Here is a 24769-nt window from a genome sequence, read left to right as displayed (position 1 = left end):
GAATATTTTATCAGGAACGACACCATTTGAACCAATCACTATAGACATGTTTGAAGGATTAACGATATGCCTGTACATATAATATTACAGCCAGTCTTATCACAAACGAGAATGTGACGATCGTAAAACATTCCAAAGCATTTGTAGACAAAAAAAAATGATTAAAAGAGTTTTTATATATATATATAATTTTTTTTTATGGTGTCGACCACCTACATTTTAACGTGTTAAACATGTCCCTGCCATTAATTCACTGTGGTTCTAGGAAGTAATTCATCTAGTACAGGGGTAGTCTTCGAGTGAGCCACCTGAGCTGAAGCAGGGATATCCTGAACCCGTGCTGTTGGTGGCCCATGAGAACTGGAGTTGACCAGCCCTGTGCTGTAATAGACCATAAAGACGATGTATCTGTTGACTTCCGTGGCAGGTAATGGGATCGAGCTTTCATTATCTGAGCTTAGTGAATCTGCCCGAGTTGATGTAAACTCCTCTTACTAAAAAAAAAATATCTGCATCATAGATGAGATACAGAGTTATTCTGCGCAGATGGGGGGCACTATTGCATGGAAACCGTCCTTGGTGTCGATGCAAAACTGGGGCAAATAGCGCCTGATTTATCAAAAATAAAATCCTATTGGAAACACTGGAGTTTTTTCCTTAAGTAACTGATGCCATTGGTGTTGCTATTTTTATTGCGGAGATGCGTTTAAACATGGAGAGAATAGGTGTCACTATGCACTCCTGTGTGTGTATATTTATATCATTTTTGAACACTCGGTCAGCACGAAATAACTTGGTTACAGGCGAGGAGCACGGACATTGTGCATGAATACAGCAAACAGTAACTAGCACTCATAAGAACAAAACGTGTGAATTCATTTAAAGATTGTCAAAACGACGATGTCAAGGTACATTTAAACATTAACTTCAGGCTAGGTTTACTAAATAGTGCATGGACTCAACATTTTCAGTGCAGGAGCATCCTGCGTGGCCACGGAACCTCTGGCACTAGCGACCACGTGATCTGTGATCCCTTCCAGGGTTCGGAATGCGAGGGCCATTCCATTTTGTTCACGGTTTGTGAACGCTGCCCAGAAAACTAGCAAAAGGTCATAACATACAGGGGGCCAAACAATCAAATGCTTCCCGAAAACTGGGGTGTTTGTGCATTCAGTATTAGCAACGCCTGCAGTTCCATGTTGCACCCAAGTATTTGTGAGCCATTTAGAAAATGGCCTTTTTGTTTTAAACTGTACAGTGAGAAGTGTTAGGGGAGGGAGAGCAGTACAAGGCAAGAGGTAAAGGCAGTAAATCCCACCATAAATGGCACAATGTTAATAAAGAGGATAAAGTTTCAAATAGGATTAAAACATTCTTAAACTTGACATCATTTTTTTTAAGACCCCAATCACCCAGCACAATTAACCCCCTGAGTTGCAGAACGGCCTGCCATGCCCATAACTTGGATTTGGTGCTATAAGGGGCTACACCTTTTAAGTAAATTGCTTCAGGGGTTAACCCATTCACTGCCAAAGGAGACTGCAATGTGTTGCTGGCCTCGGGCAATGAAGTGGTTAAGAACAATGGGGGCTGAATGATGTACTTATAAAAGTCGGGTGGGGGGGTTCTCCTTTGCAGTGCGGCAGTTCAGGTCCCTCCTCTGCTCACGCCACCTTGGTAAGCTTAATATCCCCTGTGACTTTTAAACTTGTCACTGTCCTCAGCTGATGAACTCGATGTGTGAAATCACAGAGCTGCTGCCCATCCAGAAGAACCCGCATCTGCTGATGTTCGCAAAGAATCTCCATCTAGAAATGAACAACAAAATGACATGGATAACATCTGCCCCAGACAAAAGAAGCGCCTGCTTTTACCCTTTCGGGGCCAAGGACCCTCTGGCAATTCTGCATCACATGACTGGTCTTTGGAGCTATCATGTGATGCGGTTTCTGTTACGGCTGTTAGGTCAGATGTGACAGGGACCCACCCCTTCAGTGTGGTATGTTACAGAGTGCCGATCGCTGTATGTCATAAGTGCCCCTGGGGTGGCACTTTTATTGACGTACAGTACACCATACGTCGGGACTGAAGGGACTAAAAGTGCAATTCTACATATTTGGCCACAAAAAAAAAACATTTTGTAAAGAATGTAACAATCTATAGTGCTAGAAACGAATATTTGGCTTCTGTTATTTCTTTGGGCATTAAAACTAAAGACACGTCTCAGTGTCTAAAAAGGTGAGGGGTGGTCAATCAGGTGTGTTCTTTCCTCTTGGCCCTCCCTGTCCTTATCACAGAGCCATTAAGGATCAGGAGAGAGGGTTCTGTCTTATCAGACAGAAGGGAGCAGCCAGAGGAAATGAAAGTCTCCGCTCATCGTGTTTACAAACTAACTTCAAAAAATAATTATAGGTGTCCCATTCTGATAAAGATCCCCTAAATGTAACCCTTAAACATGTAATGGCCATTAGTGCACTTTGATCCTAATTGGGGGACTGCTACTATTCCAAGGCTAGCTCAGTGTAATCGTATCACTTTTTAGTCTAAGAATGTGGCGCGCATCGTTTCGCCGAGCAGGTGGAGCGCAGCCCAAGTGCGACGTGATGGCGGCCCAGCGCAGAATGAATTTCCCAGAAGGGATTCGTGCAGCGTGGGTCCCTGCTTCTGAATGGGACTCCTGCAGCGTTAATCCTACCGGGGCGCACCCGTCTTTAAGAGCTGAGCAAAGAGAAGCGGTCCCTCTCTCTGTCTCCCCGCACAGCTCTTACAGCAGAGAGATCAGAGAGAAGCGGTCCCTCTCTGTGTCTCCCCGCACAGCTCTTACAGCAGAGAGATCAGAGAGAAGCGGTCCCTCTCTGTGTCTCCCCGCACAGCTCTTACAGCAGAGAGATCAGAGGGAAGCGGCCCCTCTCTCTGTGTCTCCCCGCACAGCTCTTACAGCAGAGAGATCAGAGGGAAGCGGCCCCTCTCTCTGTGTCTCCCCGCACAGCTCTCACAGCAGAGAGATCAGAGAGAAGCACTCCCTCTCTCTGTCTCCCCGCACAGCTCTCACAGCAGAGAGATCAGAGAGAAGCGGTCCCTCTCTGTCTCCCCGCACAGATCTCACAGCAGAGAGATCAGAGAGAAGCGGTCCCTCTCTCTCTGTCTCCCCGCACAGATCTCACAGCAGAGAGATCAGAGAGAAGCGGTCCCTCTCTGTCTCCCCGCACAGATCTCACAGCAGAGAGATCAGAGAGAAGCGGTCCCTCTCTCTGTCTCCCCCCACACAGCTCACAGCAGAGAGATCAGAGAGAAGCGCTCTCTCTCCCTGTATCTCCTCGCACAGCTCTTAGGCTACGCTTATAGTGCCGGCGACGTCGCGGCAAAACAAATGTATTGCTGCCGTCGCGTGCGCTTATAGTAGAAGCGACGCAGCGACGGCTTGGTCGCGATCACTGGAAGTCAAGTCAATTTGATTTTTCCAGCAACCGCTGCGTGATGTCGCAGTTGCGTCGCTGCCGCCGCACTATAAGGGCAGCCTTACAGCAGAGAGATCAAAGAGAAGCATTCCCTCCTTTTGTCTTCCCGCACAGCTCTTACAGCAGATTTCACTATTTTTATTATTATTTTTAGTACATAGCCTAACCCCCCTCCATACTGGGGTTAGAAGTCATCCACCCCCTCCACCCCTCAACCCCCAGAGGTTAGCTACTAAGGTAATGAAGCTTTGCTTTTAGTTTATTTTTAGTACATAGGATTGAAGCAGGGAGTCTCCAGATCTCAACCGCATTAATTTCAGGTCCAGGGACCCCCTGCACCTCGAGATACAGGCCAACGTATGGGGTGCCGGTATCTGGGCTGTTTAAATGTCCTTGTCACATGGCCCGTGACGCAGGAGATTTAAACTTGCAAAGATACCGGCACCCTCTACGGATGTCTGTAACTCAGGATGCAGGGGGACCCCGGACCTGAAATGAATGCGGTTCACTTCCGGAGCCCGCCTGCTTCAATCCTATGTATAATAATACAAAGAGTGAGATCTGCTTTAAGAGCTGTGCGGGGAGACACAGAGAGAGGGGCTGCTCATCTCTGCACAGCTCTTAGACTGGTGCCACTGTTTGACCCACCTGTGCTGAAGCAGGGATATCCTGAAAACCTGACCAGTTGGTGGCCTTTGAGGCTTGAGGACTAGTGTTAGCCACCCCTGGTCTATGATAGTGTAGCTATCGGCAGAGTAGGTGGTCTACATCAGGGGTGCGCAAACTGGGGGGCGCTACATTTTCAGAGGGGGGGGGGCGCGGTGGTCACATCCATGGCAACACGGTCACATGATATCGTGACATCAGAAAACGCTGGAGACAAGGTAAGGGGGGGGGGGGGGAGAAGAGTAGACAGGAGAGTGCAGAGAAAAAAAGTTTGCGCACCCCTGGTCTACCTGCTCCTAATATGCGGTCAATGGCTATGTTTCTAGCACAATGTTAAAACTAAATCACTGAGCTGGGCGGCGATCACCCATATCTCAGACTAGAAAAGTGTCTGCTATTGTATTTCCCAGTCAGTTGTATTGTGTGTTCCCGGTGCTGCACGTTACCTTAAAGTTATCGCCAGCCATGAAAGGGAAGTAAGGGATCTTCCTCTCTTCTGAGCCCCACACTCCAGCAAATTTAGTATTTCGAACTATTGATCTGTCCTGGAAATTGACTTTCAACAGAAATGCAACATCCTGCTCTGGGTCCTTTGGGTTACACAGCAAGCTGACTGTGAAGCTGTAACAGAAAAATCATTCATCAATATATTCATGTTATAATCCATAAACCATGGTAAGTTTGTGTTCATGAACATACCCACATCTGGGGCAAAACTAGGTTCCCACCACTGATATGGCTAAACATGCAAATAAACCCCAATACCAACACTCATCCACCTGACTATACTTATACCCACCAAAAACTATTTAACACCAGTATTGTCTCTTCCGAATGCAGAAAAGTTGCCTTCCATTAGCTAATAATACAGTGACATGACAGTTGCTTTGTCAGTTTCAGTGTTGGGAAGGCCATGAATTCCAACTCCTATACAAACATTAATAGTGAACTATTTCTAAGCATGCTATCCCATAAGAAAGTATTTAACAGAACCATGTTTTAAACATTACTGACGCTAGCAATAGCTAGCTCTTCAGCTCGTTGGCTTCAATTGGGATTCTCAGCTGCACACAATCAAGTGATGGTTCAGAAGAGCATGTATCTGTGTCTGTAAAGGGTTGCATAAATAGTGCTATTCATACATATTGCTATAATCATTTCTATACCTCTTTGGTTTGACATCGATTACTCCCATAATGATGATCCTCATGGCTGGCTTCAGTCCTCCTTTGATCTCGCCTATATATTGTACCACCTATAAAACAGTTAAATGCAGAATATGTACGTGTACTTAACAGCTTTGTCATTAGCAGGGTTAGCAATTAATTGCTCTGGCAAAAAGTGGGTTAACACACAATCTTACGTTATATTATACTAGCGGCGACTTTGGATAGAGTGAAAGAAAGGTGTACAATCCCTATATACCAACAATAAAAAGTTGAAATATATATATAGATGTTGTTGTGAAATCAGACATTAACATTGTGGCCCAGTGTAATCACGGCCAACAATTACAATTCCTGTGTGTGGGTTTCAGAGAGCGGGCAATTTATGTACTGAGCTAATGGATAGGAATCTGCTTCTAGAAAATGTGGAGAGAAATCCTTTAGACTCTTAGCTATCACGAACAGTAGGGAGGGACAATCCTCTTACCCCAACTCGTAGGTGTCCAATCCAGTCCAACATCATAGAACCATTTTTGACAAATAAAAAATGTAACTCCTTCAATGCCCTCATGACATGTTACAAGGGCTGCCACACATATCGCACATAAGATGTCATAACACTATTACTGATGTCTAGGTTGGGTCGCAAACGTGCTTCCACATCCATTCCTGATGTTGGGGGTATGATAAAAACCACATGATCACACCAGTAGTGACTATATAACCCTGGTGCCTCAAACTCTATTGATGAGTAGGCGTTTCCCTGGGCACGCCTTCTAAATATGTGTCATGGAGAATAGTTGACGGTACTCGCTCCTCCAGGTGGTCATCCTGTGAGTCAGTGGTAGAAAGGCAGAGTAGGCGGAGGCCTCTATATTCATAAAGGCTGCCGCGTGCAGAAGAAATGTCAACACACTATGGCTAAATAAATATTTTTTTTGTACATCAGTTGTGCCCTACTCTGCCTTTCCTCAAACTTCATTGTCAGACATTCTAGCAGAGAAAGGGATAGCAATCGATGGACTTACAAATCCATTACATTTGAACAGAACAGTAGTGTTCAATGCTTTCTACTGTTACATGCCTCTTGTCCCAAGGTTATGGGGATAGAATAATTAGTCTATCAGTAGACTCCAGAAAGCACAATGTTGATAAGTCAGTTTTATCTAGTTGACCAAGCTGTAGTCATTTTCACCCTCCATTTTGCACCAGTGTGTTCCTTAAAAAGGCATTGCAAAGAATGTGCATTAAAAAATGTCCCTTTTGTGATTGGAGAAGCCCAGTCCCACTTCTCACTGGAACTGCAATAAGTAAAAGCATTTAAACCATATATCACATTCTCTATTATTTGTGGATGTTGTTTCATAATTTGTAGATTTAGGGTAAAAGGCACAATAACATAAAATAGAAAATATATACTACTAGTAGGTACTTATACAGAACTGATGAAAGAATACAAAGGTTCATATATTCCACCAAATCAGAAAACAATACATTATGTGACCGGGATTAACAAAAAGCAGCGTAAAAAGCAATAATACTTAAAAATAAAAAAAATCTGTCTCTGCTGCACTTTAAAATAATAAGAAAAATATTATTATGCGCACGATTAAACATGATAAAAGTAATGTGCAAAGCCGCTTAAGACGTTGAAGCTAAGAAATGAATAGTAAAAGCGGAATGGGGCATTTGGTCACGGCCGTCTCGCACCGACCAAGTCATTACCGGCGTTTGGCCGCTGAGGGACCCTCCGCCGCCGGCCGCTTCTACGATAAGTTACGTTTTAGGGTAGGGGGTTACCTTTAGGGGTTTAGCAGTTAGGGTAGGGGGTTACCTTTAGGGGTTTAGCGGTTAGGGTAGGGGGTTACCTTTAGGGGTTTTAGCGGTTAGGATAGGGGGTTACCTTTAGGGGTTTTAGCGGTTAGGATAGGGGGTTACCTTTAGGGGTTTTAGCGGTTAGGATAGGGGGTTACCTTTAGGGGTTTTAGTGCTAAGGGTAGTTGGATACCTTTAGGGGTTTAGCGGTTAGGGTAGGGGGTTACCTTTAGGGGTTTTAGCGGTTAGGATAGGGGGTTACCTTTAGGGGTTTAGCAGTTAGGGTAGGGGGCTACCTTTAGGGGTTTAGCAGTTAGGGTAGGGGGTTACCTTTAGGGGTTTAGCGGTTAGGGTAGGGGGTTACCTTTAGGGGAAAAGCGGTTAGGATAGGGGGTTACCTTTAGGGGTTTAGCAGTTAGGGTCGGGGGTTACCTTTAGGGGTTTAGCGGTTAGGGTAGGGGGTTACCTTTAGGGGTTTTAGCGGTTAGGATAGGGGGTTACCTTTAGGGGTTTAGCGGTTAGGGTAGGGGGTTACCTTTAGGGGTTTTAGCACTTAGGGTAGGGGGTTACCTTTACGGGTTTAGCGGTTAGGGTAGGGGGTTACCTTTAGGGGTTTTAGCGGTTAGGATAGGGGGTTACCTTTAGGGGTTTAGCGATTGGGGTTTACCTTTAGGGGTTTAGCGGTTTGGGTAGGGGGTTACCTTTAGGAGTTTTAGCGCTTAGGGTAGGGGGTTACCTTTAGAGGTTTAGCGGTTAGGGTAGGGGGTTACCTTTAGGGGTTTTAGCACCTAGGGTAGGGGGTTACCTTTAGGGGTTTAGCGGTTAGGGTAGGGGTTACCTTTAGGGGTTTTAGCGGTTAGGGTAAGAGGTTTTAGAGTAAGGGGTTTTAGGGTAAGAGGTTAAGGTTTTCAGGGCAGGGGTAGCGTTAAGATTAGGGGGTTTTAGGGTAAGGGATAAGGTTAGGGACTTACCTTGGTGACTAAGCAACCGGCCGGCGGTCACTTTTTCACGGCAAAACGGCCACGAGCAAATGTCCTAGACCGTGGTAAAAGTGTTTCTCTATTGTCTTGGTGATAAGAATAGTGGCCAACGCCTCCACAGGGACATACACATGTAGCACAAAAAGGGTCTTTTAAACAAAATTTTAACAAGTTGATATTATATGTTTTCGATTACATTTCAAGCCTATATATAGTTAGAAGCATTCATAAGAGTTCTTATTAAAAGCAAAAAGAAACCCTGCCAAGTAACATTTGTGCACCAGAGGGGTTAATGTGTCATTTTCAATTGGTATGAAATAGAAGTCATATTTTATGATTGTTCATATTTGTACTATTTTTAAATACAGCATATCTAAATATTATGTAGTACTGTATACAATGTTTATTATACAATGGTTTTACGACAACACAATACAATATATTATATGTGATCATAACAGAATGATTCCTTGAAACAGGTTGAAGTATTCATTTTAAACCTTGTAATAATAATAATATGCAAACACAATAGAATCACTTTTGTTTATTTGTCACTTACGTTTGTGCACCTGTCATTTTCGGTCATGGTGTTGCAGTTTTTTTGTGTGCTAGTCCAGGAGACGTGACAACTTTAATGTCTCTGTTCACTTTTCAAAAACAAACAAAATGCTGGAGAAAAATAGAGTGTGAAGTGACTTATCTTCGTTAAACAGAGGTTAGACTTCTACTGCTTGTAAAGCTGAGTCATGATCTCAAGCGCCAAACCTTCTGTTCCAGACAGAAGTTACCCCATGTAACCATAGACACACCAAACAATCCTTCTGACAAGGATTTGTAAGCAGTGGGTTAAGTACTATGGAAAAAGTAGTGATACTGTTTCATTCCAAAAATGTGATGTATAGAGGTTTACGCCACTACAGATGTGATTTTTCACTTCTGAATTTTTCATGCAAATAGAAGGAAGATGACAGATGAGAAGTCAAAATGGATATATCTCATTAGAACATGTACGCTATGCACATCCCTGCAAACTCTTCCTATTGCTCCATATTACCATTCTCAGAATACAGCAAGGCATAGAGATGCCTGCCTATTGCCCAGATGGTAAGAAAGATTGCATTCAAATTCACAATTTGGTTCGTCCTTTAGCGTTGCTAGGGCAATACTAGGTGCAAGCTTCTTTCCCTAGTATCTGTAGTAGTTATTTTTGTGTGTGTGTACATATACATACATATACATATATACAGTGTTCGACAAATCCATTCACCTACAGGCCCGTGGCGACTGGATTTGACCCAGTGGCGACCTCCTCATGGCCGCCCAAGCAAGACGGGATTGGGGGCGGGACTAGGTGGCGAGTAGATTTTTGGGTGATTTGTCAACCACTGTATATATATATATATATATATATATATATATATATATATATACACACACACACACACACACACACACATATGTATATATATATATATATATATATATATAATGAGTACTTCATTATATAGGACAAGCTTTCGAGAGTTCTCTCTTCCTCAGGTCGCAATACTGATTAACAAAGGAATCTATGGCTAAAACATATATATGGATCCTTGTGACCTTGGATACGTCCCTTTATCTCCCTGTGCCTCAGGCGCCAAAAACACATATATTGTAAGTTCATCTGGGCAGGAACTGTGTCTGTAAATCCTATGTGCTGCGCACCGTGCTATATGAAATAAAATAATTATTATTATATACATACATATGCACGTATAATAGTCAATAGGTTTGCTACTCCTGCCATACCTGATCGCACAACATGATATATTCATAATATCAAGATAAAAGGACAATTAAAAATCAGTCTGAGAAGAGCCTAGTTACACTGAATCTCTAGTAAATATGTTTAGTTCAGTCGCTCATGGAATTATGAATCTAAAGATACATACATTCTCTGTTTGAGCTAAGCTGTGGATATTGTTCATATGGAACTTTCTTATACATTACCTGGTGAACAAACACAATAGGGTTTTTTGGACAGCAAAAACATATTACCAGTTAAGGAATGCCATACGACATTATAATTAGCTAACTTCTCAGCAATGGAAAGTTTACCAGTGACATGATGCAGGTCATCCCTCTCCTGACTGTGTTGCACAAGAATTCAATGTTAGAGCAGACACCCGTCAACAACAATAGGAATCCAAATATTTTAAAATGTCTCAGTTATTATTAGGACTGGTTACAAAATACAGGCCCTTTTTCAAAATGCCGTGACTTCAGAAAAGTCACCCTTCAAAGACTGAGATCAGTGAGATATGGGTGTTCTAGCCCCCACCCCCCCAAAATGCATTTTTAATGAAAAAGTTCTGATTTTTTTTATTTTTTACTAGATCTATGAGACTGCATTGAAGTGTAGAAGACCATTGATTCTAACAATCAGTGAGACTGACCCCAAAACCGTGAGACTCGCAGGAAATCAGCGAGAGCTGACCCGGCAACAATTTAGAGTCGGATTAATAGGGGGTGATGTATTGAGGCAATTTTGAAGCAAACTGACAAACGGTGTTATTTTCAGCTTGTATTTCTTAGGCCAGGGCCATGGTAACAAATACAGCGCTGAACCTCGCCGACGCTCATGCTCTCCTGCTCAAGCAGGAGCTTTTTTGTGTCCTGGCATGAGCGTCAGCGAGCGCGCTTGTGAGGTGGGTGGGAGGCGGGGCTAGCGCGCCACGTCACGGCGCCGACGTCACGGATTGCCATTGGCTTTTGCCGTCACGTGACCGGCACTCCGCGCGAAAAATTAAATTAATCTGTCGGCTGCAATTCCACACGCCTCCGCAAGCGTTCGGAAGCGTCTACCAAAGCCCCACACATGCCGGATGCAGGAGGTAAGTTTCCTGGCTCAGTGCGGCTAAGCGCTGTATTTTTTACCATGGCCCCGGCCTTACCGACAATGCATCAGGATATTTTGGTCTAATTTTGTGACCTGTGCCATTGGGTTGGGCCAGTGATTGAAGTGTGATGGTACTAGTGGGTATAGAGAACCACAACTTATTTTCTTTTAGAAAAATACCATTTACACATTTTATTTATGGGTATATTTTAGAAAGCCTCTCCTTGTTTTATTTTCACAGCATACATATTGCTTATGTCTTTCTAAAATATAGTCCTTGAAGGTTTACCTCAATGTTTCATAAATGTAGAAAACAAAATGTAGCAATGTTTTAATACACAAAACCAGTACTTGTATTTTGCCACCTAGACCAGGGGTGCTCAACTCCAGTCCTCAATATCCCCCAACAGGTCAGGTTTTCTGGATATCTGAGTCAGCACGGGTGGCTCAATCAGTGGTAGTGGCTCAATCGAAGACCGAGCCACTGATTGAGCCACCTGAGCTGAAGCTGGGACTGATTGAGCCTCCTGTGCTGAAGCTGGGACTGATTGAGCCACCTGTGCTGAAGCTGGGACTGATTGAGCAACCTGTGCTGCAGCACGATATCCTGAAAACCTGACCTGTTGGGTGGTCTTGTGGACTGCAGTTGCGCCCCACTGACCTAGACCACTGGAAGTGAGCAGAACCAAAGGGTATCGCATCCCACAGGTACTCTTATCCATGAAGCGACCCTGCTGGGGTCTCATTTTACCCCAGACTGGCAGCAACACCTTGCAATGAAACACACTGAAGGCTTCTCCCAGAGAAATGCTGTAAACAAGTATATGTTTTTTAAACTCGCACAGGTAAATACAAACCATTAGAAGATTTGCTGATTTCTATAATGATGGACATTAGTGGGCTCAGCTGTTCAACTGTTTTGTCGTGAACAGCTCAAGACTGCCATCTGGAGCTCAGGATGGAGAGAAGGGCCCCAGCTGTTTACCGTTAATATCTATTATTGTTTCGTTTTTAAATAGCACCAAACCATGGTGCACTTTACAGATGCAAATAATTAAAAATGCATGGATAGAGATACCCACTGGCACTAAACCTCACTGTTGGGTGAATATACCTATGGATCATATCTTTATTTACATGTATATAAAGATGGGATCAATAGATATAGATATATACAGTGTGTGTGTGTGTGTGTGTGTGTGTGTGTGTGTGTGTGTGTGTGTGTGTGTGTGTGTGTGTGTGTGTGTGTGTGTGTGTGTGTGTGTGTGTGTGTGTGTGTGTGTGTGTGTGTGTGTGTGTGTGTGTGTGTGTGTGTGTGTGTGTGTGTGTGTGTGTGTGTGTGTGTGTAGAAAGTGACGGAAAATAAAACCAACATGGTGTAGTATATCAAAATGTGTTGGATAAACTAATAAACTTATACATTTCCCACTTGTGTTTGTGCATGTTACTCCACTGGAATGGGATGTGCAAGTGGAGATCTGTGTGTCACCGTTTCTTCCATGTTCCCAGGGTTACTCAATGTAGTCCAAGGAATTAACCCTACGCGTTTTGCTTTGAACAGCTTTTTCAGGGGTGATAAGCCCTCAAGCTTCTTGAAGCAAAATGCGTTGGATGAATTCCCTGGACTATCTGAGTAACCCTGGGAACATTGAGGAAGTGAGACTCGCACAGCGCCACAAGCGTCGCCCGTCCTCTGACTTCATCAAGCAGAGACGAGGAGAGGCTCGCAGAAAAAGCTGCAGAGCCAACGCAGAGGTTTTGACGTGCTTACGTACTGGGATTTACCCCAAAAATGCCTGTTGCAAATAAAAGATTGTCAGTGGCTTTCTTTTATTTGTGTATTACATTTTTTATCAGTACTTCACTATATCCTGCTTCTGAATTTAGTACGATATTAACCAGAAGGAACTGTGACACACAAATCTCCACCCGCACTTCCCACTCCAGTGGAGTAACACGCTTAAAACACAAGTGGAAAATGTGTGCGTTTGTTACTTTTAAAAGAAGAAGTTTCTCCAACACATTTTGATATACAGTATTGCACCATGATGGTTTTCTTTCCCCTCACTGTTTGTGCATAGGTCAATTTCTGGGCATTTCTCTTCTTTTATGAGGATCCAGTGTGGGGTCCTCGACTTTATAGCAGCAAACTGTCCCAGTGAACTGGGACAGATTATATAGGATTTGATTGTATTTGAATTTCCATTTGTACATTCCTCTCACAGTGCACAGCACTTTAATTTCCACATGTTGTACACATTGATGTGTGCGCTGCAAACCCCTTTGTTATAATATATACATACATACATACACACACACACACAGACACACTGTAACCTGAACAGATAACATTTAAAGAATCAAATCTATTATTAGCAAAAAGCAGCTTAATAGAAAATATATTCTATATACATATGACGAAGCACTTTTAAACAAGTCATACTTAATTGTTTAATGAAAACTAAATTAATTAACACATACGTGTGTGTGTGTATATATATATTTTTTTTTAATTTATGGTGGTGAAAAAGGCAACAATAAACCTCCACCGTTAGCATAGAGCCAATAAAGAATATCACTTGTGAGCACATTCACATGTCTCAGACAGGTCTGCACCCCTGCCTTTCAACCATTATCACCTCGCATACCGTGCTCCCACTGCAGCAAGGGATTCTGGGAAATGACATGCAAATGAGCACACAATGTGTCACCTTTTGCCTGGAATATCCATTCACATGGAGCCCATTTAAGATGATGCATCGCAGTTCACACGGCTTTTAAGCACAGCATGGGACTAGCAAACCAAATCAAAACACTCACAGACATGTTTCAACATTGATGGGCATCATCAGTGCTACACATATATATATATATATATATATATATATATATATATATATATATATATATAGCTGTCACTTTTTTAAAGCCGTCTGAGCCAAGGTAAGTTACAGAGGCCCCTTGGGGAACAGTGCGGGGGCCTTTGGAAAATCTCACGCCCCCCAGTGCTAAGAAATAATAGGGAAAGGCAAGGTTGCTTGCGACACAACTAAGTTATATTTGTATTTGAGATATATATATATATATATATCTATATATATATATATATACTAGCCGAGAGACCCGGCGTTGCCCGTGAGTTAAATTTCCCGCTCCCTTCTCTCCCCCCCCTCCCCCAGGGGGGAGGGACGAACAGGGGGGGGGGGACAGTGGACAGGTGAGGGGGGGCACAGTGGACAGGTGAGGGGGGGCACAGTGGACAGGAGGGGGGGGACAGTGGACAGGAGGGGGGGACAGTGGACAGGAGGGGGGGACAGTGGACAGGAGGGGGGGACAGTGGACAGGGGGGGACAGTGGACAGGGGGGGGCAGTGGACAGGGGGGGGCAGTGGGCAGGTGGGAGGACAGTGGACAGGGGGGGGGGACAGTGGACGGGGGGAACAATGGACAGGGGGGGGACAGTGGACAGGGGGGACAGTGGACAGGAGGGGGGGACAGTGGACAGGGGGGACAGTGGACAGGAGGGGGGGACAGTGGACAGGAGGGGGGGACAGTGGACAGGAGGGGGGGGACAGTGGACAGGAGGGGGGGGCAGTGGACAGGAGGGGGGGGACCGTGGACAGGAGGGGGGGGGACAGTGGACAGGAGGGGGGGGGACAGTGGACAGGAGGGGGGGGACAGTGGACAGGAGGGGGGGGACAGTGGACAGGAGGGGGGGGGGACAGTGGACAGGAGGGGGGGGGACAGTGACACACACACACACACGTGTCTCAGTCCCGTGCGGCGCCCTTCTCGGGCGCAGGCCCCGCCCCCCCCGCAGTTCCGTGCGGCGCCGCAGCTAGTACCTTTCGATTTTATATATTAAGATATATATATATACACACACACACACACACACACACACACACACACACACACACACACACACACACACACACACACACAATAACTGTCTATTTATCTCGCAATTCTACAGGATAAACAGAATATATAAAGTATATTATCACCATTGTATGTAATATTGCAATATATTATAATGCTACCTGTGTATGATAATATATAGATAGATATTATTACTTGATGAGCTGGGTTTGTAAATAACACCTCCCCCCCAGTGACACCTCCCTACAGTACTGCCCCACCTCACAGTGGCACGCCGCAATGCATTGTGGGCGAGAATCTCCTTCTCCACCACCCCCCCGAGCTGCGCGAGAGACCAGGAGGGGGCTGGGTGTCAGCCACGTGACAGGTGTGTGGCGCGGGAGCGCGCACCAGTGACTGAAGGACGTATGGGTTCGGTCACGTGATATGCGTGTGCGCACGAGGGAGCCGAAGGACTGAGCTAGTCACGTGTAAGCGGGTGCGCGCGCGAGGAGACAGTAGCATGGAGTAGACAAGTCACGTGATAAGCGTGCGGCGGGCGCGCGCGCAGGCGGTGTGAGGGGGCCGGTGTCATGGCGCATCCCTTCGGGGAGGAGGAGCAGGCCTCTCTGAGGAGATTGCACAGCTTCTTCTGCCGCTGCCTGCGGAGGGGACACTGGGAGCTGGCCCGGGCCTGTCTACCCCAACTGCACCAGGGCCCCGAGGCAGAGGAAGTGGGGGAGATACTGAGAGCGCTAGTGACATGTCCGCACCTGCTGGGGTATGTGTAGCGCCTCACAGCTGTGATACACGTGACCGTAATGTAACACCGCGGGAATAAGCGCTTCAGACATAAACCAATAGGAAAGGGAGTCTCTGTCCCGAAGAGCTTACAATCTAAGTGGGGAGGGCTTACAGAGACAGTAGGAGGGTGTGCTGGTAAGCGCAAGGGGTCACGGTCCGTGCATATGAGGTGTGCATGACGGCTGGGACGGTGCGCGTGGCGGCTGGGACGGTGCGCGTGGTGGCTGGGACGGTGCGTGCGCGTGACAGGTCGGAAGGTGCGTGCACGGGTCGGAAGGTGCGTGTGCGGTCGGACGGCGCGAGCCCCTGACGGGTCGGACGGCGCGTGCCCCTGACGGGTCGGACGGCGCGTGCCCCTGACGGGTCGGACGGCGCGTGCCCCTGACGGGTCGGACGGCGCGTGCCCCTGACGGGTCGGACGGCGCGTGCCCCTGACGGGTCGGACGGCGCGAGCCCCTGACGGGTCGGACGGCGCGAGCCCCTGACGGGTCGGACGGCGCGAGCCCCTGACGGGTCGGACGGCGCGAGCCCCTGACGGGTCGGACGGTGCGAGCAACATGATATACTTCAAGGGCCGCTTGATTTTGTTGTACTTGTGTAACAACTTATTTCAACAAACTGTATGTGTATCTATAGCCTGCTCTAGGCCGGTGGCCAGCTAGTAATTACATACCTGGTGTACCGAGCTCCAATAAACTAAAAAGTGACACTGTTACATGATACATATAGTTTCAAAGTAACTGTTTTATGTTTCATTACAGCTTCCTCTTGTCTTACTTTCATATTCTATTTTTACTCCAGTATTGGTTGCCTAAAGGTACAAGCTCCAATTTGTCCACTTTTAAAAGTGCAGCCCCCCCCCCCCATATATTGACCTATTGGTAAAGTGAGCTCTATGAGATGCCCCTTAAAGCAGAGTCACTATTTTCTGTAGTTATTTTTAGTTTAATTTTTATTTGAAAAGGACCAAAGCTTGCAGTAGCGTGTCCATATGTAAACTTATTCTCACTTCCTCCCCCCTTCGCCAGGTGACACAGAGATGTTTTCAATGCAGCCTTCTTATATAATGGGGAACAAGTAACTTTTTTTAGCAGTTTAGAGTAATCTGCTTCCTCAATTACCCCCGTAGTAAAAGTTATACTTATTTGCTTCTTGTGTAACAATGGGTCACTTTCTATTTTATTTTTCCTGGTCCATGTATTATTGTTTTTTTCCCCATTACCTACTTAAACTAATGACCAATTCAGTCACGAGATTAGGTAAAGAATGTAACCCCCCCCCACAGTGTTTTGTTAACATGAAGACATAAAAAAGTTTAAAGGAGCTGTTCTCCTCCCCCCCCCCCCTTGTATTTTTTTCCTTTTGTTTTTCTAACCCCTTATCTCCCCCTCTTTTTTTGTTTACATTGCTAGTTTGCAGGTTGTCTGGACCATGTTAGTTTCAGTTCCCTGGTTCCTGAGAGATATATATATCTCCCCTCTAGGGGAAATGGTGGTTTAAATCTACCGCATTACGTGGGCTAATTGGATGCCGCAATGTTATCCATAACGGTCTTCCTATTGGCCCGTGTGATATACATATTTAAATACCAGGATGGAACAGTTGGCCCCTTTCCTTGTGCAAATCCTAGGAACCAGGGAATCCACGGAGCTGAAATCAATGGGGCTCAGCTCCAGGGGGCTCCTGCTTCCCGAGATACTTACCTCCGTAGGGGGTGCTGGTATCTCTCTGCTGTTTAAATGTCCCCCGTCACGTGGCCCAATAGGAAGCCGCAAGGGATGACATCACAGCTTCCTATTGGCTTACGGGACATCTAAGCCGCCATTATGTTAGCCCAGCTGGAGTTGCTACCGGCACCCCCTTCCGACGTAAGTAACTCGGGAAGTAGGGAGACCCCTGCTTCATATATACCATAAAGGGTCTCCAGGAGTGCTGCTTTAAACCATGATCTAAAACTGCTCATACTGGACAGATTTGTTTCAAAACTGTGTTCATAACCTCAATTTCACATGCCACGATTTAATATAAGTTTATTTTGATCCTAAGAGGTACATGCTAATATTACCATTTCTGTTGGAAATGAAAAAAAGAACATTGTATATTCTACATATTTCGCTTTTTTTTTTTTCTTCTATAGTGTCTCCTAAACTAAGTTTGTCAGGGTGATGTTTTGGGTCTGTGGGCACTGTTTGGCCCTAATTTAGTTTGTTGTGAAGCCTCTTTCCTGTGCTGGAGAATATCTTGGTCCTAACCATCTGATCTTTTCTCCAGCTCTGAGAAAAATCTTCAAAGCATATTGACGAGCTCTATGAAATGAATTCTCTTCTAATGTTTGAATCTCTTTTAGGTATGATGAAAGTCGCACTCCGCAGCAGCTGTCCTGGTTTTGGCTCCTTGCCTTGGAGAAATGGTTGGAATGGGATAAGGTAAAGTGACGTGACGCTAAGGAAATATCTGTGTGTTGGTGTGTCTGTGATCAATCATTTACTGAATGTTCACTTGATGCTGCATGGATACATCTGATTTACAGGCATACCCCGGTTTAAGGACACTCACTTTAAGTGCACTCGCGAGTAAGGACATGTCGCCCAATATGCAAACGGCAGCTCACACATGCGCATGTCGGCACATCCTGAACCGCAATACCGGCTCCCTACCTGTACCGAAGCTGTGCGCAAGCGGGGAGACTATAGAGACTGTTACACATGCGTTATTTACATCAGTTATGCACGTATATAATGATTACAGTACAGTACATGCATCAATAAGTGGAGAAAAGGTAGTGCTTCACTTTAAGTACATTTTTGCTTTACATACATGCTCCGGTCACATTGCGTACATTAATGCGGGGTATGCCTCACATTGCGTACGTTAATGCGGGGTATGCCTGTGTACTTATTGTAAGTACTGTATGTTTAGCACTTTGCACTTATTTAAAAAAAAAAAGTTTTATTTTTCAGGGTGTAAGGGGTACAGACATAAGAAAGGGGTGGGGAGCTACAAGGGTACAGAATCAAAGCAGGTATATGGGCAGGGTTGGGTGGTACATTTCCAGCAGTTCAGATGTATGTTTGTTACATCAGTTGGTCACACAATTCTTGCACATCAATAAGATATAGGAGTTGGCCTGCTTCCTGCTGTGCTTGATCAGTCATATAGTGTCTAAGGTCTGGGTTGTATTTACATTTATTTATCTGAGGGGGTGGCTCTCCTGTGTGAAGGCTTTGATTGTGCCTTGTGCTTTTCGTTTTGTTTAACCATGGCTCCCATGTGTTGCTAAATTCATAGTGTTACTGTCGTGCTGTTATTTTTTCATATTGGAGCACTTGCCAAACTTAATTGATTATTTTGGTAATATCCGGGATCGTCCCTTTCCATGAGGCCGCCACGATACATCTGGTGGCTGTCAAAATGTGAGTGATCAATATGCGCTCCCCATCTGATGTGTTCTGGATCGGTCTGGTGAGTAGTGCTGTCCATGGGCTGATCCCCACCGACAGCCTAAAACTGTTTTACTGGGAGACCTGCCATAAACTACACAACGCGGCAACTCCACCAAATGTGCACCAAAAACATCTGGGGGAAGTCTGGTTGTACATCTTGTTGAGTGTCCGGGGACATGTACCATCAGTAGAGTATTTTGTAGCTGTTTTCTTTTATGGTTGACCTGATAGAAATCGAGGCTGTTTTGCTCAATATGGCTTCCCAGTGTCTAATGTAGCGCACGTCTGTATCTCGGCAGCAAGGGGCGAGTGTTTGGTAGAAAGTCGATATAAGGCCTTTGCTCAGAGGTGATGCCCAACATATTGTTTCACAGTGTGTTATTATGGGATATGGTTTTTGTAAAATGATATGAGGTGCCTAAGTTGTAGGTAGCAGTATAGTTCTGTATTAGGGATCTGGTTAGGGATTAGCGCTTCTCTAAGGTGTGTTTTTATGGATGTGCTTTTGATTTAGATCCCTGACCCTTTTAAACCCTCTTGTTTCCCACCATGTGAATATGCCGCTCAAGCAATCTGGTTTGAGTAGGGGGTTATGTAATAGAGGCATCATGTTTGATTTAGGTGTTGAGGTTTCTTTTTTAACCGAAGAAGTGAGTGGTGCATGGTCGGTAAGCAATTTACACTTCTTATCAGTGTATGATAAAGTTCCTACCATGTGAACATTTTGTCGCCAGAACGGCATTATTAAATCACTGCAGATCTGTGTGTGTCTCGCAAAAGCAATCACAGCAAAATATTTCCACATTCATAAAGAATGAGAAATGTCTAAAAGAAACTTGCCCGTAAGATCTACAATCACCACATTAAAAGCAAAAAAGTGATTTGTAGTGACATCAGTTACTGATTGGGTTATTGAGAAGCTGCCATTTTTGATTTTTTTTTGTAAATTGCCACCAATGGGTTGCCATTGGAATGTAGTTTTAAAATGAATAAATAACACCCATTCAGCAGTGGATTGTTTTGTTTTTTTTAAGATACATGGTCCTATGCTGTACAAACCTGTACCTCGTATCACCATTTGCTCTGCTTTAGTTGATCTCTGTCTGTGTTTGTTTCCAGTGCACATACAATAGCAATACAGGCATTATTGGTGAAGCTCGTGAAATATTGAAGAAACTTAAGTGGTTTAGTATTCGTCTCACTGTTGCAAAATTGATTCAAAACAAAATAGAACGCCAGACTTATTAGGGAAAAAATAACCTGTTCAAAGCAGTAGTTTCTTTCTTCGTAAAATCTGGGGCAATTTTCTGTTTCAGGAAACTTCGGGTGTATTCATTAAAGCAGGGGTCCTCAAGTGCCCCTACCCCCAATAGGTCAGGTTTTCAGGATATCCCAGCTTCTGCACAGGTGGCTCAATTCGTTTCTGCTTCGGCTGAGCCTCTGATTGAGCCACCTGTGCTGAAGCTGGGATATCCTGAATACCTGACCCGGTGGGTGGGCTTGAGGACTGGAGTTAAGCACTCATGCATTAAAGTGTGAAAATGCCAACTAGACACTACCACATGGAACATCCTAGTCTTTATGACTGTCCCCCCTTCATACCTAACCCTCTCACTCCCTTGTGGAAAAGATTTAAGTCCCATTAATTCAACTCAAGCTGTCTTCACGGCATATTGAATAGGGGTCATTGGTGTTTGAGACTGGTGGTATAATCCTGGTGGACTATTGTGTCCTGCTGTTTTGACTTGTGAAATAATATCTACTTTCCCCCTGTTATTTTTGTGTTTTAGAAACCGCTTCCCGCATTTCTCAGAGATGAAACAGAATTTCTTCTACTTTTGGAGGAACTACAAAATGAAGTTGCGGAAGACGTTGTTAAGGTAGTACCAAAATAAAATAAATAAGAGTTGCAATAGTCGGAGACTACAAGTTGTTGTTTCATTATTACATAAAATAAACACCCCTGCAGATTTCTCTATTTTTAACATTACTTGATCAAGGGGTTTCCCAGAGCAGAATCATGTTCTTGCAAGGTCCGGGGATCGAAGTTTTAATGTGACTATATTTAAAAACAAATATTTAGTACAACAGATTTATGGTGAGTTCAAAGCTACCCCTATAACGGAGTGCATCAGTAGCACTATATAACTTTCAATACTTTAAAGAGTATGCTGCTAGGGAAAGGGAATTGGCCATACATATTATAGAAAAACCAATACAGAAACCCCTGCGTTCCTCCCACATTGGCTGGCAATTTATTAGTGAAGTTTTACATTTTGATCCTAAGGCTGCGCTTATAGTGCCGGTGACGCGACATCGCGTCAAAACAAATGCATTGCCGACGCGCTTAGTGCACGTAACGGCGCGAGCAAAAGTCTGGTAGTCACTGTTATTTGATTTTTACGGCGATGGTCTCCCCTTGTGGCCAATCGGAGAGCTTCTCCGTACCTCTGCCATCCCCCTTTCTGACGTCACTGGCCTTGTAGCCAGCGACATCGCCTAAACTTAAATTACAACTATCGCGACGGGTGACGTCATCGGTCGCGTCGCTTGTAGTATAAGTGAAATCTTAGTCTAACGAAGGAGTCATTGAGTTGCATCTTTTGATCAAAACAATGATTTTAAGCCTGCTGACCCCACCAAGGTAAACTCCACTTAAGCCGGTATCATGCTAGAGGAGGCAATAGGCTTAATAGTCTTAACAGAAAAGAAATGTCATGGATTTTTTGTCTCAATACACTACAACCCCATGGGCTAAATATTGAATGGGAATTAAAACATTTCCTAGATGTTTAAGGATAGTTTATGGTCTTTACTGTTTGCCTCCTTGTTCCCCCTTTCCCCCTCCCCCCCTTCCGCCCCCTTTCCTTCTCCCCTCCCCCTCTTCCTTCTCTCCTCCCCCTCTTCCTTCTCTCCTCCCCCCCTCCCCCCTCCCTCTCCCCCCTCCCTCCCTCTCCCCCCTCCCCCCCCCCCTCCGTCTCCCCCTCCCCCCCCCTCCCTCTCCCCCTCCCTTCTCTTCCTCATCCATTTGCTTTTCAGGTGTATTCAACATTATATTTGTACCTGTTAGACGTATTTCAACACGTGCTTTGTTTTTAATTATGCATTTGACATGTGAATTGTATGACAGATCAAATCACTTATATAATCTCATACTGATATCTATGCCTGCATATGCAATTATACTGTATATTATTGTTTATTGCATGAAATCTGATGTGCCTATTCCTGTCATGCTATTGTATTGTGTTTTTATCTTTGTGTTCCTTGTGGTGATTTTGTCAATCAGGTAACCTGCTGTCCACCTGATTGGGGTGATTAGACAGGTGTACCAGCTTGCACTCACTATTTAAGGAGGATCTTTTCAGCTGCCAGGTCACTCTTTGATAAAGGTCCCACGGACCGAAATGCATCAGAGGACCTGTCAGCACGATGTCTGATTAAAGTCTACTTTTAATTCAACCCAGCCTCTATCCTTCTATTGCTGTGCTGCTGTCTACCTGTCCCGTTGGGGGAAGATTTTTTCTAAGCCGGTATCTACACTAAATGTATTATATTTCATATTGTCCTGTGGACTGAACATCTTCAATATTTCAAGAGAAGGTGGCAGGCTGGGACCGAACATGTGAAATATGTGCTTCATTTATTTAACCCATTTGGGCACTTTTCACATGTTACACGTGTTTCCTTGTCATTCGTTCCCAGGATGCTACTGTACTTCTCTTGAAATATTGAAGATGGTTAGTCCATAGGACAATGTAGTTAAACATTAAAATAAGGTTATATATATTTTTTTTATATATAATTTTTTTTTTTTTAAATGTGACTTTCGCATGTTAAAAATATGTATCCAATAGGATAATCTTAAAAAAAATATATATATATATATATATATATATATATATATATATATATATATATATATATATATATATATATACAGTGTTCGACAAACCTATATTTTTTTGTGATTTGTCAACCACTATATCTTATACTATATTAGTGAAAGCACTGTATGTTTGCCTGCCTGCCTGCATGCATGCATGCCTGCTGGATGTCCGGTGTCCCTAGGGGAAATCTGATTGGTCCCTTGGCCCGCCCCCGCACACCTCTCATTGGCCTGAGGCGGAGTGACGGGCCAAAGGACACACAGGGACACACACACACAGGGACACACACAGGGACACACACACACAGGGACACACACACACACACACTGTTACCTACATTAGCGGGGCTCACAGTTAGCAGCACCCGCGCGCACCTCCTCCTCTCCCCGTGTCTCCCGCGTTTTCACCCCGACCCCCCCTCCCCTGGCGGAGCTACATTCAGCGGGGGACACACACACTATTATTACCCCTTCAGCGCCCCCCCCCCCCTCCCCCGGCGCTGCTACAGTCAGCGGGACACACACACTATTATTACCCCTTCAGCGCCCCCCCCCCCCACCCAGTGTCAGCGGCCGTGCGAGACCCCCCCTCTATATCTCCCACCTCTCCCCCCCCACACATATACATGCCCCCCCCTCACCGGCGCTACAACTCACCCCCTCCCCGGCGGGGGAACAGCCAGTGGCCAGGCAGCCTGCCTCGCGGCGCCGAGTGCCCAAGATGGCGGCGCCCGGGACACAGCGGGGGAGCGGCCACAACACGCTGCCTCCCGCCTCAGATCCACGTGGGACCTGCCGGATGGGTGAGTGAGCGGCCTTCACCTCCCCTCCACCCCCCCTTCACCTCCCCTCCACCCCCCCTCCCCTCCAGTGTCAGTGTCTCCCCGATACCCCCCCCCCCCCGGCGCCGCTACAGTCAGCGGGGGAGCGAGCGAGCGCCCGGGACACAGCGGGAGAGCGGCCACAACACGCTGCCTCCCGCCTCAGATCCACGTGGGACCTGCCGGACGGGTGAGTGAGCGGCCTTCACCACCCCTCACCCCCCATCACCTCCCCTCACCCCCCATCACCTCCCCTCACCCCCTTTCACCTCCCCTCACTCCACTTCTCCCTTCCACCCCCCTTCACCTCCCCATTTACCTCCCCCCCCTCCACCCCCCCTTCACCTCCCCTCCACCCCCCCCTTCACCTCCCCTCCACCTCCCCTCCACCCCCCCTCCCTTCCACCCCCCCTCCCTTCCACCCCCCCTCCCTTCCACCCCCCCCTTCACCTCCCTTCCACTCCCCCCCCTTCACCTCCCCTCCACCCCCCCTCCACCTCCCCTCCACCCCCCCTCCCCTCCAGTGTCAGTGTCTCCCCGATACCCCCCCCCCCGGCGCCGCTACAGTCAGCGGGGGAGCGAGCGAGCGCCCGGGACACAGCGGGAGAGCGGCCACAACACGCTGCCTCCCGCCTCAGATCCACGTGGGACCTGCCGGACGGGTGAGTGAGCGGCCTTCACCACCCCTCACCCCCCATCACCTCCCCTCACCCCCCATCACCTCCCCTCACCCCCTTTCACCTCCCCTCACTCCACTTCTCCCTTCCACCCCCCTTCACCTCCCCATTTACCTCCCCCCCCTCCACCCCCCCCTTCACCTCCCCTCCACCCCCCCCTTCACCTCCCCTCCACCCCCCCTCCCTTCCACCCCCCCTCCCTTCCACCCCCCCCTTCACCTCCCTTCCACTCCCCCCCCTTCACCTCCCCTCCACCCCCCTCCACCTCCCCTCCACCCCCCCCCCCTTCACCCCTTCACCTCCCCTCCACCC

General features: G+C 46.1%; 2 protein-coding genes across 5 annotated transcripts in view; one reads left to right on the top strand and one right to left on the bottom strand.

The window, feature by feature from the left end:
* Positions 1-662: 662 nt before the first annotated feature.
* Positions 663-15204, bottom strand: LOC142502481 (galectin-related protein-like). 3 transcript variants are annotated; one of them, XM_075613527.1, is made up of 5 exons: positions 15105-15204; positions 8645-8754; positions 5291-5379; positions 4571-4745; positions 663-1808 (listed from the first exon to the last, which is right to left on the bottom strand). In XM_075613527.1, exons 2-5 carry the CDS (start codon positions 8669-8671, stop codon positions 1665-1667), a joined length of 435 nt encoding a protein of 144 aa, XP_075469642.1. In that variant the 5' UTR covers positions 8672-8754; positions 15105-15204; the 3' UTR covers positions 663-1664. The 3 variants fall into 3 exon arrangements, with proteins under 3 accessions (XP_075469642.1, XP_075469641.1, XP_075469640.1); XM_075613526.1 differs by lacking the exon at positions 15105-15204 and adding an exon at positions 15006-15098; XM_075613525.1 differs by lacking the exons at positions 8645-8754; positions 15105-15204 and adding an exon at positions 5778-5941.
* Positions 15205-15320: 116 nt separating this feature from the next.
* Positions 15321-24769, top strand: part of ZFYVE26 (zinc finger FYVE-type containing 26) — a 77413-nt gene continuing 67964 nt past the window's right edge. For both annotated transcript variants that reach the window (XM_075613522.1, XM_075613521.1), the window contains exons 1-3: positions 15321-15604; positions 17975-18053; positions 20861-20950. In XM_075613522.1, coding sequence (XP_075469637.1) covers positions 15417-15604; positions 17975-18053; positions 20861-20950 — 357 coding nt within the window. In that variant the 5' untranslated portion in view covers positions 15321-15416. The remainder of the gene's footprint in view (positions 15605-17974; positions 18054-20860; positions 20951-24769) is intronic.

The sequence above is a fragment of the Ascaphus truei genome, chromosome 9 (genome assembly GCF_040206685.1).
Source record: "Ascaphus truei isolate aAscTru1 chromosome 9, aAscTru1.hap1, whole genome shotgun sequence".
Classification (NCBI taxonomy): domain Eukaryota; kingdom Metazoa; phylum Chordata; class Amphibia; order Anura; family Ascaphidae; genus Ascaphus; species Ascaphus truei.
This window is presented reverse-complemented; position numbering and strand designations above follow the sequence as displayed.

What these genes read in the sequence shown, in the direction of transcription:
- LOC142502481 (XM_075613525.1), bottom strand. Translation starts at nt 5,861, where the DNA reads ATGAGGGCATTGAAGGAGTTACATTTTTTATTTGTCAAAAATGGTTCT. An exon ending in TTGGACACCTACGAGTTGGG is followed by an intron (nt 5,380 to 5,777) that starts GTAAGAGGATTG and finishes ACTGTTTTATAG; the next exon opens with GTGGTACAATATATAGGCGA. An exon ending in ATCGATGTCAAACCAAAGAG is followed by an intron (nt 4,746 to 5,290) that starts GTATAGAAATGA and finishes TTTCTGTTACAG; the next exon opens with CTTCACAGTCAGCTTGCTGT.